This window comes from Neofelis nebulosa, chromosome 15 (assembly GCF_028018385.1).
Source record: "Neofelis nebulosa isolate mNeoNeb1 chromosome 15, mNeoNeb1.pri, whole genome shotgun sequence".
Classification (NCBI taxonomy): domain Eukaryota; kingdom Metazoa; phylum Chordata; class Mammalia; order Carnivora; family Felidae; genus Neofelis; species Neofelis nebulosa.
The window spans coordinates 70,649,320-70,665,568 of NC_080796.1; the positions used below are offsets into that span (position 1 = coordinate 70,649,320).

General features: G+C 43.3%; 1 protein-coding gene across 8 annotated transcripts in view; it reads right to left on the reverse strand.

The window, feature by feature from the left end:
- LY9 (lymphocyte antigen 9) overlaps positions 1-16,249 on the reverse strand; it is a 29,655-nt gene that overhangs the window by 12,283 nt on the left and 1,123 nt on the right. For 7 of the 8 annotated variants that reach the window (XR_009254435.1, XM_058701792.1, XM_058701789.1 and 4 more), the window contains exons 2-3: positions 13,295-13,621; positions 407-682 (exon numbers count right to left, since the gene is read on the reverse strand). Coding sequence is in view for 7 of the 8 variants with exons in the window: in XM_058701792.1 (XP_058557775.1) it covers positions 407-682; positions 13,295-13,621 (603 nt within the window). In the remaining variant the exon portion in view is untranslated. Of the gene's footprint in view, positions 1-406; positions 683-13,294; positions 13,622-14,434; positions 14,617-16,249 lie in introns of all 8 variants that reach the window. The other variant, XM_058701790.1, reaches the window with a different exon arrangement.

A 16,249-nucleotide genomic window follows, 5' to 3' on the forward strand; every position in this document is an offset into this window, starting at 1 on the left:
GCTCTCCTGCCCACACCCCCTTTCCCTTCCTAACATGAGGCATCCCTGCGGAACACTTGTCACAGACGGGTGTGCACCTGGCTCTTTCACGTACTTGGTCCTCTCTTGCCCTTCCTGACCTTCTGAGGAGACCCCAGGGGATACCCCCACCCAAGCAAAGGACAAACTGGATCCCTCCATCCAAACTCTCTTCCCTTCCCTTGTTCTACCCTTAGAGTTTCAGTTCCCTGGTGGTTCCTACATGCCCCGTCAGTCTCTCTCAGGCCTCAGATGGTAGAGTATAAGGGGTCTCCAAGCCTATCTTCTTGCTTCCCTATTCCACCTGTGTCCTGCCAGGACCCTGGCAGGGCTCCATAGCTACTCAGACTTTCTGGAATCGCCAGGAGGGCCTAAGTGGAACCTGTACCTGTACAGAACTGCCGGGCGTGGATGGGGCCAGAGGTGCTCTGGCTGACTGGGTTCCTGGCTGTGCAGGTGTATGGCAGGTCTGGGTCACACGGCATCCAGTAGATGGTGATGGTGGAGGCCCCATGGGATTCAGAAGCATGGGTGTTCTTCGGGGTCCAGCTGTACAGAACGCTTGTCCCTGCCCTCTCCACAGAGCAAATCAAGGTAATGTTGCAGGAGGCACTATCAGACACGTTCACGGACTTCACGACAACTCGAGGCACCTGCACCTGCTCTGTATGGACAAGAGCAATGAGACTACTCACATTCCTTCTGCAGCAGGACAAGGCTGAGAGAAGAAGGTGATGATGACCGAAGAGCTAGGCAGAGAAGGAAGAAGTCAGCATCCTTCAAGGGGAAGTTTTCAGGCTAGACTGCCTCTTTTCTGCATTTCCGTAGATCCTCGACAGGTGTTATTTCCATGACTCAACACGACTGATTACTCCTCTCCCCATCAGTATCTGAACTACTTGAGGACAGGGCCAATGCCTGTGCCTGGATGTCTAACACGGGCTCGGCCCATGAAAGTCACTCTTGAATGTTCGGTGAATAAATGGATAAATAAGTCAGCCCCAAACACTGTGGAGTAGGGAGCTCTGCCTCTAGATTCTTGAGTTCCTCTCGTCTTTTGATCTGAATTTATGACCCATTGTGTTTCCAGAACTTCTTCCTAGTCCTTTCCTTCCCTTTTGTTCCATTTCCCCTATCCACTGTGTGTGTGTGTGTGTGTGTGTGTGTGTGTACAGGTGTGTGTTTAAGTTTGCTTTTCTGGGGAATTAGTAATACATAAAATTGAAAAGATACACGAGAGAGTATGTAATTTAAAAAAGCAAGCTATCTTGTCCCAGACACCTGTTTCCTCTCCCCAGGAATTATTCCGAGGCATTTCTTGTTGATCTTTCTAGAAATATCCTAGGTATAGATGCATACATGATAGCATACTATATATACTGTTCTGAACCCTTTAAACACCTAACAACATACTGGATTTCTGGGGAAGACGGCAGAGTAAGAGGACCCCAAGCTCACTTTGTCCCATGGACACAACCAGGTAGCACCCACATCAACGTAAATAACCCAGAAAACGACCTGAAGACTAGCAGAACAAGCTCTCCACAGCTAAACGTATACAAGAGGTCACATCAAAGAGAGGGTGGGGAGGGCAGAGATACAGTTGGGAGCTAAATGGACACACAGGACTGTCCAAGGGAGGGAAGGTGCAAGAGGGGACAGAAACAGACTCTCATACAGGGAAGATGAGTCCTCATAACATTTAGTTTTGAACAACAGCGGGGCCTAATTTCATGGGTTCTTACAATCAGTGGGGCTTAACACCTGGAACTTAAACATTATTTTTTAATGTCTAATTTTGAGAAAGAGAGAGACAGAGCATGAGTGGGGAAGGGGCAGAGAGAGAGGAAGACATAGAATCGGAAGCAGGCTCCAGGCTCCGAGCGGTCAGCACAGAGCCTGACTTGGGGCTCAAACCCACGAGCTGTGAGATCATGACCTGAGTTGAGGTCAGATGTTCAACTGACAGCCACCCAGGTGCCCTAACACCTGAAAGTTTAGAAGTCAGTGGGCTCAGCTCTGGGAGGGGGAGAGAAAACTGAGTACCTGCCCTTAAAAAGGCAGCACCACAAACGGCTCTGGAGATACAACATAGAAGCAGCAGTTTGAAACCCCTGTAATCTATGGGAAAGACATTTGTTTACTAATCTCAGAGTGTGTGCTGTAGGGGCAGAGATTGTTGAGAGCTTCTCCAGGAACAAGGGAGCTGGTGGAAATCCTATCCCTCCCTGGCCCGTCAGCCCAGGCACATGGACACCTGTGGGAACCAGTGTAGGGCCAACACTTAATACCTAACTTGCTAGCCGCACACTCCACCCCTGCATTCTCCCATAGATATGCCCTCTCCAGTTATGCCTCTGTTGTAGATCCCCTCCCACGGCAGACCTGAACAAACCTTGCTAACGCCAGACACCCTGTCCTCCACACTAATCCCCCCTCCTCCGGCCCCACCGCTTTTGCAGATCTGTCCCCTCCAACCCAGCCTGCCTGGTTCCCATTGGCTACAGGTCCCCTTCTGCAACCAACCAGCGCAAACCTTGATAATGCTGCCAAACCTGCCCCTGCTTTCTCTTGTGGCCCTGCCCCCTCCAATGCACTCTTGGATGGAGCCCATCCAAAGTGAGGCCACAAGCCTGGCAGTGTGCAAGCAGTGCCAGCAGGGGCCAGCAATGGGCTGGGGATAGACATCTGGTCTGACTACAGGCCCGAACCACCAATGAAAGCTTTTCTGGAAACAAAACAAGGAAAGCATCCTGCAGTTCAGTGCTACCGCATCTCTGGCAAATGCTTGGTCTGAATTGACTCAAGGCCAGGGCCCCAGACTGGCCCACTAACAACGCAAGGACCAAACCCTGCCCACAACAGGAAAGGACAGCCATTGCAGATGACTGGACTGAAGGCAAAAGTGGCTCAGCCACAACAGCAGGGCATACACAACAGACATAGGAGACACCCCTGAAGCTCCAAGTTCTGGTGAACAAGGGACACTGCACTGCAGGGCACTCTAGGTCCTCTTCTTCATAAAGCCACTACTTTTTTCAAATGTTTATTTATATTTTATATACAGAGAGACAGAGCACAAGCAGGGGAGGGGCAGGGAGAGAGGGAGACAGAATCTGAAGCAGCCTCCAGGCTCTGAGCTGTCAGCACAGAGCCTGACATGGGGCTCAAACTCATGAGCTGTAAGATCATGACCTGAGCTGAAGCCGGATGCTTAACTGACTGAGCCACCCAGACACCCCAAGCCACTACTTTGAAGAGAGGAGATGAAACTGACTTTCCTACCACATATAAACAGATACAGAGAGTTAGATAAAATGAGGAAACAGAAGACTATGTCCCAAATGAGAGAACAAGACAAAATCATGGCAACAGAAATAAAAGAAATGGAGATAAGTAGTATGTCTGATAAAGAATTTAGAGTAATGGTCATAAAGATACTCACTGGACTTGAGAAGAGTGGAGGACCTCAGTGGAGTGGAAGACCTCTCTTTAAAAAAGAGATAGAAAACATAAAAAGAACCACGCAGAGAAGAAGAACTCAACAACTGAAATTAAAAATACACAGATGGAGGGGCGCCTGGGTGGCGCAGTCGGTTGAGCGTCCGACTTCAGCCAGGTCACGATCTCGCGGTCCGTGAGTTCGAGCCCCGCGTCAGGCTCTGGGCTGACGGCTCGGAGCCTGGAGCCTGTTTCCGATTCTGTGTCTCCCTCTCTCTCTCTGCCCCTCCCCCGTTCATGCTCTGTCTCTCTCTGTCCCCAAAATAAATAAAAAACGTTGAAAAAAAAAATTTAAAAAAATACACAGATGGAATAAAAAGACCAGAGAAAGCAGAACAGATCAGTGACATGGAAGACAGAGTAATGGAAAACAATCAAGCTGAACAGAGGAAAAAAATAATTAGAAAACAAGAAAATAGACCGGGAGCTCAGCAACACCATCAAGTGTAATAATAGCATTATAAGGATCCCAGAAGAAGAAGAGAATTTGAAGAAATCATAGCAAAAACTTGCTGAATCTGATTTCTGAAACAGAAAGCCAGATCCAGGAGACACAGAGGGCCCCCCAAAATCTCCCAGGGACGTCCACACCAAACACATAGGAATTAAAATGGCAAAAAGTAGTGATAAGAGAATAATTTAAGAACACCAAGAGAAAAGAAAACAGTTACATGCAAGGGAGAATCCCATAAGGCTCTGAGCTAATTTTTCAGTAGAAACTTTGCAGGACAAAAGGGAGTGGCATGATATATTCAAAGTGCTGAAAGGAAAAAACCCTGCAACCAAGAATACTCTATCAGGCAAAGCTATTATTCAGAATAGAAGGAGACACAAGGAGTTTCGCAGACAAATGTTAAGGGAATCCATGACTACTAAACCAGCCCCGCAAGAAATGTTAAAGGGGACTCTTTGAATGGGAAGGAAAGATCATAAGTAGGAGTGAGAAAAGTAGGAAGCACAAAAGCAATAAAAATAAATTTCTCTATAGAGAGCAGTCAAAGGATTCACCAAATAAAAAGATGTAAAGTATGGCACCGTGTACCTAACATGTGGGAGGGAGATGAGTAAAGAATAGATTCAAATTTAAATGACCATTAAATTAATATAGGCTGCTATATGAAACAGATGTTATACATAGACCTAATGGTAACCACAAATCAAAAATCAGTGATAGATATGCAAAGAAATAAACAGAAAAGAATCCAAGTATATCACTAAGAAAGCCAACAAATGGTGAGAGAAGAGAGCCAGAGAAGAAGGAGAACTACAAAAACAACCATAAAACAAACAACAAAATGGCAACAAGTACATACCTGTCAATAACTATTTTGAATGTAAGTGGACTGAAAGCTCCAGTCAAAAGACATAGCATGGCAGAATGGATAAAAAAAAAAGCAAGATCTATGTATATGGTGCCTATGAGAGACTCATGTCAAACCTAAAGACACATGCAGATTAAAAGTGAAGTGACGGAAAATCATTGATTACGTGAATGGACATGAAAAAAAAAAAGCTGGCAAAGCAATAATTGACATAATTGACAAAATGGGCTTTAAGACAAAGAGTGTGACAAGAGAAAAAGGACACTATGTAATCGTAAAGGGTACAATCCAATGAGAATATATAACAATTGTAAATATTTATGAACCCAACATAGAAGTACCCAAATACATAAAGCAGCTAATAACAAACATAAAGAAAAGGAAGTAATTGATAGTAATACAATACTAGCAGGGGCCTTTAACACCCCACTTACATCAATGGATAGATCATCCAAACAGAAAATCAACAAGGAAACAAGTGGCTTTGAATGACATATTGGAACAGATGGATCTAATAGATATATTCACAACATGTCATCCTAAAACAGCAGAATACACATTCTTTTCACGTGCTTATCAGCATTCTCCACAATAGGTCACATACTTGGCCACCAAACCAGTCTCAACAAACTTAAAAAAATCAAAGTCATATCTGCATCTTTTCTGACCACAGCACTATGAAACTAGAAATGAATCACAAGAAAAAATTTGGAAAAGATACAAACACATGGAGGTTAAATAACATGCTATTAAACAATGAATGAGTCAACCAAGAAATCAGAGGAAATTAAAAAAAAAATTCACGTAGAAAATGAAAATGAAAACACAACAGTCCAAAATCTTTGGGATGCAGCAAAAGTTCTAAGAAGGAAGTTTATAGCAATATAGGCCTACATCAAGAAGCAAGAAAAATCTGACACAAACAACCTAATTTTACACCTAAAGGAGCTACAAAAGAAGAACAAACAAAACCCCAAACCAGTTGAAGGAAAGAAATAATCAAGATGAGAGCAGAAATAAATGAAATCAAAACTTCAAAACAGACAAACAAACAATAGAACAGATCAATGAAACCAGGAGCTGTTTCTTCGAAAAGGTCAACAAAATTGATAGGCCTTTAGCTAGACTCAGACAGATAGAGAGAGAGAGAGAGAGAGAAAACTCAAGTAAACAAAATCCGAAATGAAAGAGGATAAATAACTGACACACAAAAGTACAAAGGATTATAAGAGAATATTATGAAAAATTATATGTCAATAAATTGCACAATCTAGAAGAAATGGATAAATGCCTAGAAAATATAACCTCCCAAAACGGAATCAGGAAGAAATAGAAAATTTGAACAGACTGATTACCATCAATGAAATTGAATCAATAATCAAAAAACTCCCAAAACAAAAAATCTAGGACTTGACATCTTCATAGATGAATTCTACCAAACATTTAAAGAAGAGTTAATGCCTATTATTCTCAAACCATTCCAAAAAATAAGAGAGGAAGGAAACTTCTAAATTCATTCTATGAGGCTAGCATTACCCTGATTCCAAACCAGATAAAGACACTACCAGAGAGAGAGAGAGAGAGAGAGAGAACTACAGGTCAATATTTCTGATGAACATAGATACAAAAATCCTCAACAAAAAAATTAGCAAACCAAATCCAGCAATACATTAAAAAAAATCACTCACCATGATCAAGTGGGATTTATTCCTGGAATGCAAGGGTGGTTCAATATTCACAAATCAAATGACATGATACATCCCATAAACACAGAAAGGATAAAAAGCATCTGATCATTTCAATAGATACAAAAAAAGCATTTGACAAAGAACAACATCCATTCATGATAAAAATCCTCAACAAGGTAGGTTTAGAGGGAACACACCTCCACAAAATAAGCCCATATATAAAAAATCCCACAGCTAACGTTATACTTAATAGTGAAAAACTGAGAGCTTTTCCACTAAGGTCAGGAACAAGAAAGGATGTCTACTCTCACCACTTTTATTCAAACTAGTACTGTATGTCCTAGCCATAGCAATTAGACAACAAAAAGAAATAAAATGTATCTGAATTGGTAACAAAAAAGTAAGACTTTCACTATTTGCAGATGACATGATACTATGTATAGAAAACCCTAAAGATTCCACCAAAAAAAAAAAAAGCCACTAGAACTGATAAATGAATTCAGTAAGGTTGCAGGGTACAAAATCAATATACAGAAGTCCATCGCATTTCTGTACACTAATAATGAAGCAGCAGAAAGAGAAATTAAGAAAACAATCTCATTTACAATTGCACCAAAATTAATAAAATACTCAGGAATAAACTTTACCAAGGAGGTGAAAGATGTGTACTCTGAAAACTGTAAAACACTGATGAAAGAAACTGAAGAAGACACAAATAAATGGAAAGATATTCCATGCTCATGGATTGGAAGAACAAATATTACTGAATTTCCAGGTTAGTCAAAGCAATATACAGATTTAATGCAATCCCTGCCAAAATACCAACAGCATTTTTCACAGAACTAGAACAAACAATGCTAAAATGTGTATGGAATCACACAAGAACCTGAATAGCCAAAGCAATCTTGAAAAAGAAGAACAAATTTGGAAGTATCATGATACGAGATTTCAAGATATACTACAAAACTTTAGTAATCAAAGCAGTATGGCACTGGCACGGAAATGGACACCTAGATGCATGGAACAGAATAGAGAGCCCAGAAATAAACCCATGATTATATATCAATTAATCTTCGACAAAGGAGGCAAGAATATTCAATGGGAAAAAGACAATCTCTTCAATAAATAGTGTTGGGAAAACTGAACAGCTACATACAAAAGAAAGAAACTGAGCCACCTGCTTACACCATATACAAATGTAAACTCAAAACGGATTAAGGACCTAAATGTGACACTTTAAGTCATAAAGATCCTAGAAGAGAGCACAGGTAGTGATTTCTCTAACATTGGCCATACCAACATTTTTGTAGTTATGTTTCCTGAGGCAAGGGCAACAAAAGCAAAAAGCAACTATTGGGACTACATCAAAATAAAAAGCTTCTGCACATCAAAAGAAACAATCAACGAAATGAAAAGACAACCTATTGAACGGGAGAAGATATTTGCAAATGATGTATTCCATAAAGGATTAGTGTCCAAAATATATAAAGAACTTATACAACTAAACACCCAAGAAACAAATAACCCAATTAAAAAATGGACAGAAGACGTGAAGAGACATTTCTCCAAAGAAGACGTCCAGATGTCAACAGACACATGAAAAGATGTTTGGGGCGTCTGGGTGGCTCAGCTGTTTAAGCGACCGACTCTTGATTTTGACTCTCGTGATCTTATGGCTCTGCTGACCATGCAGAAACCCATGTTTGGGATTCTCTCTCTTCCTCCTCTTCCCCTCCCCTGCTCATTCTCTCTTTCTCTCTCTCTTTCTCTCTCTCTCTCTGTCTTTCTGTCTCAGAATAAATAGATAAAAAAAAAAAAAAGAAAAGTTGGTCATCATCACTCATCATCAGGGAAATGCAACTCAAAACTACAACGAGACATCATATCATACTTGTCAGAATAGCTAAAACAAAAAAACACAAGAAACAGCAAGTGTTGGTAAGGATGTGGAGAAAAAGGAACCTTGTGCACTGTTGGTGGGAATGCAAACTTGTGCAGCCACTGCAGAAAACAGTATGGAGGTTCCTCAGAAAATTAAAAATAGAACTAACATATGATCCAGTAATTCCACAACTGGGTATTTACCCAAAGAATATGAAAACACTAATTTGAAAAGATATATGCACCTCTACGTTTGTTGCAGCATTATCTACAGTAGCCAAATTATGGAAACAGCCCAAGTGTCTATCGGTCGATGAATGGATAAAGAAGATATGGTATAGATAAGTGAATATTATTCAGCCATAAGAATAAATGCAATCTTGCCATTTGTAACAATAGATGGCTCTAGAGAGTATTTAGCTAAGTGAAATAAGTCAGTCAGAGAAAAACAAATACTATATGATCTCACTCATATGTGGAAATTAAGAAACAGAATGAACAAAGAAAAAAAGACCAACCAAAAAAAAAAAAAAAAGATGCTTAACTACAGAGAACACACTGATGGCTGGCCAGAGGGGAGGTGGGTAGACGATGGATGAACTAAGTGAAGGGGATTAAGGGTACACTTATGATGAGGGTGTCTGGGTGGCTCAGTCGGTTGATCATCTGACTGGCTCAGGTCATGATCTCATGGTTTGTGAGTTCGAGCCCACATCAGGCTCACCGCTGTCAGTGCAGAGCCCCCTTCAGAACCTCTGACCCCCTTTCTCCCGTCCATTCCTCCACTCGTGTGTGCTCTCTCTCTCAAAAATAAGTAAATAAATGAACATTTAAAAAAGACTACACATGTGATGAGCACTGGGTGCTGTATGAAGTGTTGAATCACTGCTGAATCACTGAAACTAATATAACAGTGGATGCTAACTATGCTGGAATTAAAAAAAAATTAACACTATATCTTGGGAATTGTATGTCGGTGCACATTGATTCATTATAGAATCGATCATTGATTCAACAGAGTTGATTCAGTCTATTTCTATTCGCAGCATAGAATTCCATTTCTTTAATATATGCGGAGCCCTCTACAAATCAATTTTAAAAAACCTACCTGATAGAAAAATGGTGTCATAGGCTGAATTGTGTCTTCCCAAAGTTCAGATGTTAAAGCCCTGACTCCAAGTACCTAAGAATATGTTTTTATATGGATATAGGACTGTGTTTGGAGAGAGAAGTCATTACATTAAAATGAGGTCATTAGAATGGTCCCTAACCCAATATGACTGGTGTCCTTACACGAAGAGGGGGCACCTGAGTGGCTCAGTCACTTAAGCGTCTGACTTCGGCTCAGGTCACCATCTCGCGGTCCGTGAGTTCGAGCCCCGCGTCGGGCTCTGTGCTGATGGCTCAGAGCCCGGAGCCTGCTTCGGATTCTGTGTCCCCCTCTCTCCCTGCCCCTCCCCCGCTCTCTCTCTGTCTCTCTCTCTCTCTCTCAGAAATAAAATAAAAACATTAACACATTTTTAAGAAGAGGAGACCGGGACACAGACAGCACGGACAGAATGACAACCGTGTGAGAACCCAGAGAGAGAAGGTGGCTATTTGCAAGCCAAAGGGAGAGGCTTTGGAGGAAACCCAACCTGCCGACATCTTGACTGGTCTCCAGAGCTGCGAGAAAGTAAACTTCTGTTGTTAAGGTTACTGTCTGTGGTACTCGGTTATGGCAGCCTTAGCAAACCTGTATGGATTTTGGTACCAGAAATGGGTTGCTGCTGTAACAAACACCGAAAAATGTGGAAGTGGCTTTGGACTCGGCTAATGGATACAGGTCTAGAGGGTTTTGAAGCATGTGTTAAGAAAAGCCTAGACTGTCCTCAAGAGACTGCAGAAATATGGATGTTAAAGTTGGTTCTGGTAAGGGCTCAGAAAGAAGAGAGGAGAGCTGAAGAGGAAGCTTCCGTTATCCTAGAGTCACACAGGGTATTATCATGAGCAGAATATTGGTAGAAATATGAACCCTACAGGTGTTTCTGGCGAGGTATGAGATGTAACTGAGGAACATGTTATTGGACACTAGAGGAAGTGACCCACTCGTCACAGAGTGGTGAAGAATTTAGAAAAATTGCGTTGCAGTGTTTTGTAGAAAGTAGCAGATTCAGGGGTGCCTGGGTGGCTCCGTTGGTTGAGCGTCCAACTCTTGATTTCAGCTCAGGTCACGATGTCATGATTTGTGGGTTTGAGCCCTGGGTCGGGCTCTGCGTTGACGGTGCAGAGCCTGCTTGGGATTCTCTCTCTCCCTTTCTCTCTCTCTGCCCCTCCCCTGCTCATACATGCACACACTCTCTCTCTCTCTCAGAAGAAATAAACTTAAAAAAAAATTTGAGAAACAAACTTTAAAAAAAGAAAGTAGCACATTTAAATGATAAATTTGAGTATTTCGCTGAAGAGATCTCTAAGCAAAGTATTGAGGGCACTATGTGGTTTTTCCTTTCTGCTTGTCGTACAATTTTAGAGGAAGGCCATAAATTGAAGAAGGAAGTGTTGAGAAAGAAGGAACCAGAACTTGCAGATTTAGAAAATTCTCAGCCTGTAAGGTGTGGCTAGACAATATTTGCTGAAGAGATTACGGTGTGACTCATGGATTTAGTCAACTCTATCAGCAGAAGTGTTTCCAGCCTGGACTGAAGGGACAGAGGTGGGACAAAATTAAGAAACGCTGTCACACTTGTGGGATTCTACAGGATGGGCCAATAGAGCTTCTCAGTTGAGATCATGACTTATCCTTCGAGAAGGGGAAGAATATGCCCAAGAGCAGTTCAGAGGTGGATAGGGCTGCCACTGCCTTTGCCCCCCCCCCCCCCCCCGGCCTAGAGGGCCCAGGCCCAGGGGCAGTTGGTGGGGCGATTTCCTTCTTGGTTCCAGGGGTCAGGGATGCTGCCCAGGGCCAAGGAGTGGGGGGCGGCCACCCAGGGGGCCCAGAGGATAGAGCATAGGGCCAAATAAGATTGTTCTTAAAGGTTAAAATTTAATGGGATTTGACCTGCTAGATCACAGACTTCCTTGGGATCCATGGCCGCTCTCTTCTTTTCTATTGCTCCCTTTTGGAATATGAATGTCTATCCTATGCCTATCCCACCATCCTAGTATGGAGACAGATAACTTGTCTGGTTTTCCAGCTTCACAGCCGGGGGGGGGATTTTGCCTCAAGACAAATTACATCTCGAGTCTCACCCATAATGCTTTAGATGATATCTAGATAAGCTTTTGGACTTAGAATTGATAGTGGGGTGTCTGCTGAGATGGAATGAATGTATTTCGCACATGAGAAGGAAGTGAGTTTTGGGGGGCCAGAGGGCAGACTGTTATGAACTGAATCGTGTCCCTTCAAAATTCATATGTTGAAGTCCTGATCCCCGGTACCCCAGAATGTGACTCGATTCGGAGACAGAGCCTTTCAAGAGATAATTAAGGGGGGGCGCCTGGGTGGCTCAGTCAGTTGGGTGTCCTACCCTTCATTTCTGCTCGGGTCATGATCTGATGGTTCGTGGGACTGAGCTCTGCCCTGACAGTGCGGAGCCTGCTTGGGATTTCCTCTCTCCCCTCTCTCTTCCTCTCTCTGCCCCTCCCCCACCCATCTAGCACGCGCTGTCTCTCAAAATACATAAACAGACTTAAAAAAATTATAAAGAGGGAATTAAGTTGAAATTAGGAACCAAGGAACAGACTCTCAGCCCTACAGGACAAATTGCTGGTCACCAGAAGGGAGGCGTGGTGGGGGAATGGGTGAAACAGGCGAAGGGGACAAAGGGAACAGGTGACACTCATATTGGTGAGCACTGAGTAACGTACAGAAGTGTTGAATCACTATATTGTACCCTGAAACTAATATAACACTGTATGTTAACTATACTGGAATTAAAATAAAAAACCTAAAAATAAAGAATGACTTACATGGATTATACATTAACCAGTAAACAATTTATTTAAAAGAACACTTTTTAGCTTCTCTTTTTTTTTTTTTAATTTTTTTTTAACGTTTATTTATTTTTGAGACAGAGAGAGACAGAGCATGAATGGGGGAGGGGCAGAGAGAGAGGGAGACACAGAATCAGAAGTAGGCTCCAGGCTCTGAGCCATCAGCCCAGAGCCTGACACGGGGCTCGAACTCACGGACCATGAGATCGTGACCTGGGCGGAAGTCGGACGTCTAACCCACTGAGCCACCCAGGTGCCCCTAGCTTCTCTTTTCTTGATAGGACCGTGTGAGGACGTGTCGAGAGGGTAGTTATTGGCAAGCCTGGAAGCCAGGCCACAGGAGAAACCCAACCTGCTGATATCTTGAGTTTGAACTTCCATCCTCCAGAACCGTGAGAAAATAAGTTTCCGATGTTTAAACCACCCTGTCTGTGGTATTTGGTTATGTCAGCCCTAGCAAGCTAGTATAGATGGGTAAAGGGTATTATAACAAGGTTACAGAAAAGAGAATACAAACGGCTTTTAAACCTATTTTGTCTGTGTTTTCACTCTGACGTCTATATTTATGGAACCGGATGAAAGTGACCAACAAGATAGTCCTATCTGTCCTCGAGGGATAAACTGCTGGAGAGAGAAAAAAAAAAATCTGCTTTTAAAAATAAAAGATCAGGGGCACCTGAGTGGCTCAGTCGGTTGAGTGTCTGATTCTTGATTTTGGCTCAGGTCATGATCTCACTCGCAGTTTGTGAGTTCGAGCCCAGCGTCAGGCTCTGTGCTGTCAGCGTGGAGCCTGCTTGGGATTCTCTCTCCCTCTCCCTCTCTCTCTCTGCTACCCTCTCTGTCAAAAATAAAGAAATAAACATAAAAAAAATCCCAAAAGATCAAAACCCACAGAAGCCCTCTAGAACTCACCATAGACACGCAGGATGAATTCCTCATCAGCGGTGACTTTAGAATTCTTGCGGTTTATCTGGGCTTTGTAGGATCCTGCGTCTTTCAAAGTCAGGTTGCTGATAGACAAGGAGTAGTTCCAGCTGATGTTCAGTCGGTTCTGGTAGCTTTTGTCCATAATGATAACTTGTGTTTCTGTGACTGCTAAAGCAAGAGCATTTTGGGGACCATTCCAGGTGACGTGCTCAATCTCTGTGTCCACTGAAATGTTCAGGGAGAAAGTCACCGACCCTCCTAGAATCCCTGGCACCACTGTTGGGGGTGAGTCCTTTCCAGAGGCTTCTAGTCCTATAGCGACAGAAGAGGGAGGAGCAGTTGGACTCTTCAAGTCAGCCTTCATTCATTCATTCATTCATTCATTCACTCATTCAATAAAAACACAGTGAGAATAAATCCCAGATGATGAGAAATGAAATAAAATTCCAGCCCTCCTTCCTCTAGGCTTGTTGCCTAACAAAATCATTCATTCATGCCCCAAATAAACTTTCATTCCCTTTCTCCCATGAATGCATCTACAATAATCAGTGAAACAGACATTCTAGGTTTCTGTCCCAGCAGGGAAACTAGCCTTGTGACTTTGGGTGAATTTTTGAATTTCTTTGAGAATCAGTTTACTCATCTATAGGACAGAAATGTTCATTATGGGTGTGAATGAATACAGATGGTAAAGTTGGAATAAAATCACGTTGCTGCAAATCATAAAGAACAAAAGAGGTAAAAAAAAAGGAGCACCTTTTTAAAAATTAGATGGCAAGATGGATGCCTAACAGCGTGGATAGATGGATGGGCGTGTGAGAAGGCGAGTGAAATGAAAGCGATGGGAGATCCAGGGTGGGAAGCATGAGTGTTGGTGTAAAATTCTTTCAAGCTTTCTCTGTGCTCAAGAATTTTCATAATAAGATGTTAGCAACAAAATGAGCCTCTGTCTCACTCTTCCTTTCCCTCATGGCCCAGGGGATCTCAGACTGGCTTTGCCTTGGCCGGGGAAATCTGGTCTGTCCTTAGGAACAAGGTTTGGGGTTCGGGATAGTAAGTAGCGTCGAATCCTCTCCTAATTGCCTCATCTCAGGAAAGACCAAGATCCCCGATAAACATTGTTACCGCGGCTTCCAGAGGCCCGGCATCTGTCCGAGGCAGCTCATTTCCTTGTAGGGGCCCTGTGAATGTCGGCTGGGTGACCCCAGCCTGGATTCCCAGATTCAAAGACTTCTAAGGCTCTGGAGAGTCCTCTGAAAATTCCGGACTAAGTCAGATGGGTTCAGGACCCAGATTACTCCAGGAATCTGGGCGGAAAAATAAGTAAAAAATGTTAGAGAGAGAGAGAGAGAGAGAAGAAAGGCCCAGGTACAGCCTGGACTGATGGAAAAAGGCTGTGCTCTGAATACCCAGAGGGTACAGAATTATGCAGATACAGAGAAGAGACTCCCAGACTGGTGTAGATCAGGTGTGTGTGGGGAGGGCTCTCTATCCATCATCATCCAAGCACTTGGAGCTTGTGGAGAGGCAGCTAGGAAGGACGCAGAGCTAGGGACCTTGGACGAGCTAGGCTAGGTCGCTTCAGGTGAATTCTGGGGGGTAGTCACAAGGGAGAAAGTTGGTTGGTTTTGATGCTGGCTTGAAGTTGCCTTACAGAGAGCTCTTCTCATCTGGAAGATGCTGGCGATTGCTACGTCATGGAGAAATCACCTCGTTCAGTCCTCAAAATTACCTGGTGACTAGCCACCCCCCCCCCCACCTTTTTGTTCACAGATGAGGAGCTAAAATTTCAAGCGTTTTAACTATTTGCTTGAGACGACAGGGTCGGTCAGCTCTCTCTTCACATCAAAGATCAGCAAAGGTCCCCAGACTGTCAGCAAGGGGAGCGGGAGGTGGTTCGTGTCGATCAAACCCTGTTACCTGGTGAAGCGAACAATGCTACATAACAGGTATCAGCCACCTTATTTCGAACTACTTATTTTGAATTATTATTGTGGCAAATCGTCAAATGGCATTCAACGGTCGTGATAACTGAATTTGGCTTCTCCGTCTTTACTAGTTTCCAAATAAGCCACTTAAGTGATTGTAACAATCAGCTTCTACCAACTAGGTACCGAGCACTGACATGTATCATTTTTAATCTATTGAGAGAGTCTTGCATGATCCAATTTACGAATCACATTCTCTACTTAAGACGCAGAGACTCACACAGCTAGGAAGTAACGGAACAAGGATTTAATTTCAAATGTTTCCACCTGGCCCCAGGTAAGCCACTTGGGCATGAAGGTTATTCTGAGCTGAAGGCAATGGAGACCGTGTGGGCTCAAGAGAAACTTTGCCCCTCCCTTCACTACACAGAAGACTCTAAGTTGGGGTCTTTCCCAGGATAAGGGCTGTGAGCAGAGATAAATCTGATCTGCGTGACCCATCTGTATGGCACGGCGAACATCTAATTACCAAACATCTGTTCTCTTTGTCGCCCTGTGAACTACTTGCCTCCCCTCGGAAGTCCCAGACCCCTGCCCCCTTCTCCTTAGTTTGGGATGACATACAGACCTCATTTTGCCTGTCTTTGAAATCCCGTGTCTGTGTGGATTCCCCATACATACACTATTAAGTTGTATTTTCTCCTGTTAATCTGTCTCATGTCAATTGGATTCTTAGTCCAGCTGGAAGGACCTTGAAGGGGACAGGAATCCTTACTCTCCAAACAGGGGACAGGACGTTCTGCTCCCTGACATACTAAAACGGAAGGACTTTTCACCCTACTGTCTCCTAAGTTCCTGAAACCACTCCTTGGATCTACAAGAGCATCAAGGTAACTCCCTGCTAGACCAAAACAGGGAAGTTTGAGGTTATCCCGTCTGGTGGAGCTAGACAGAGGGAGAGGTGCCTCTCTGCCTGGAAATTGACTTGTTGGTCACCTGAGGCTTGGGTGAC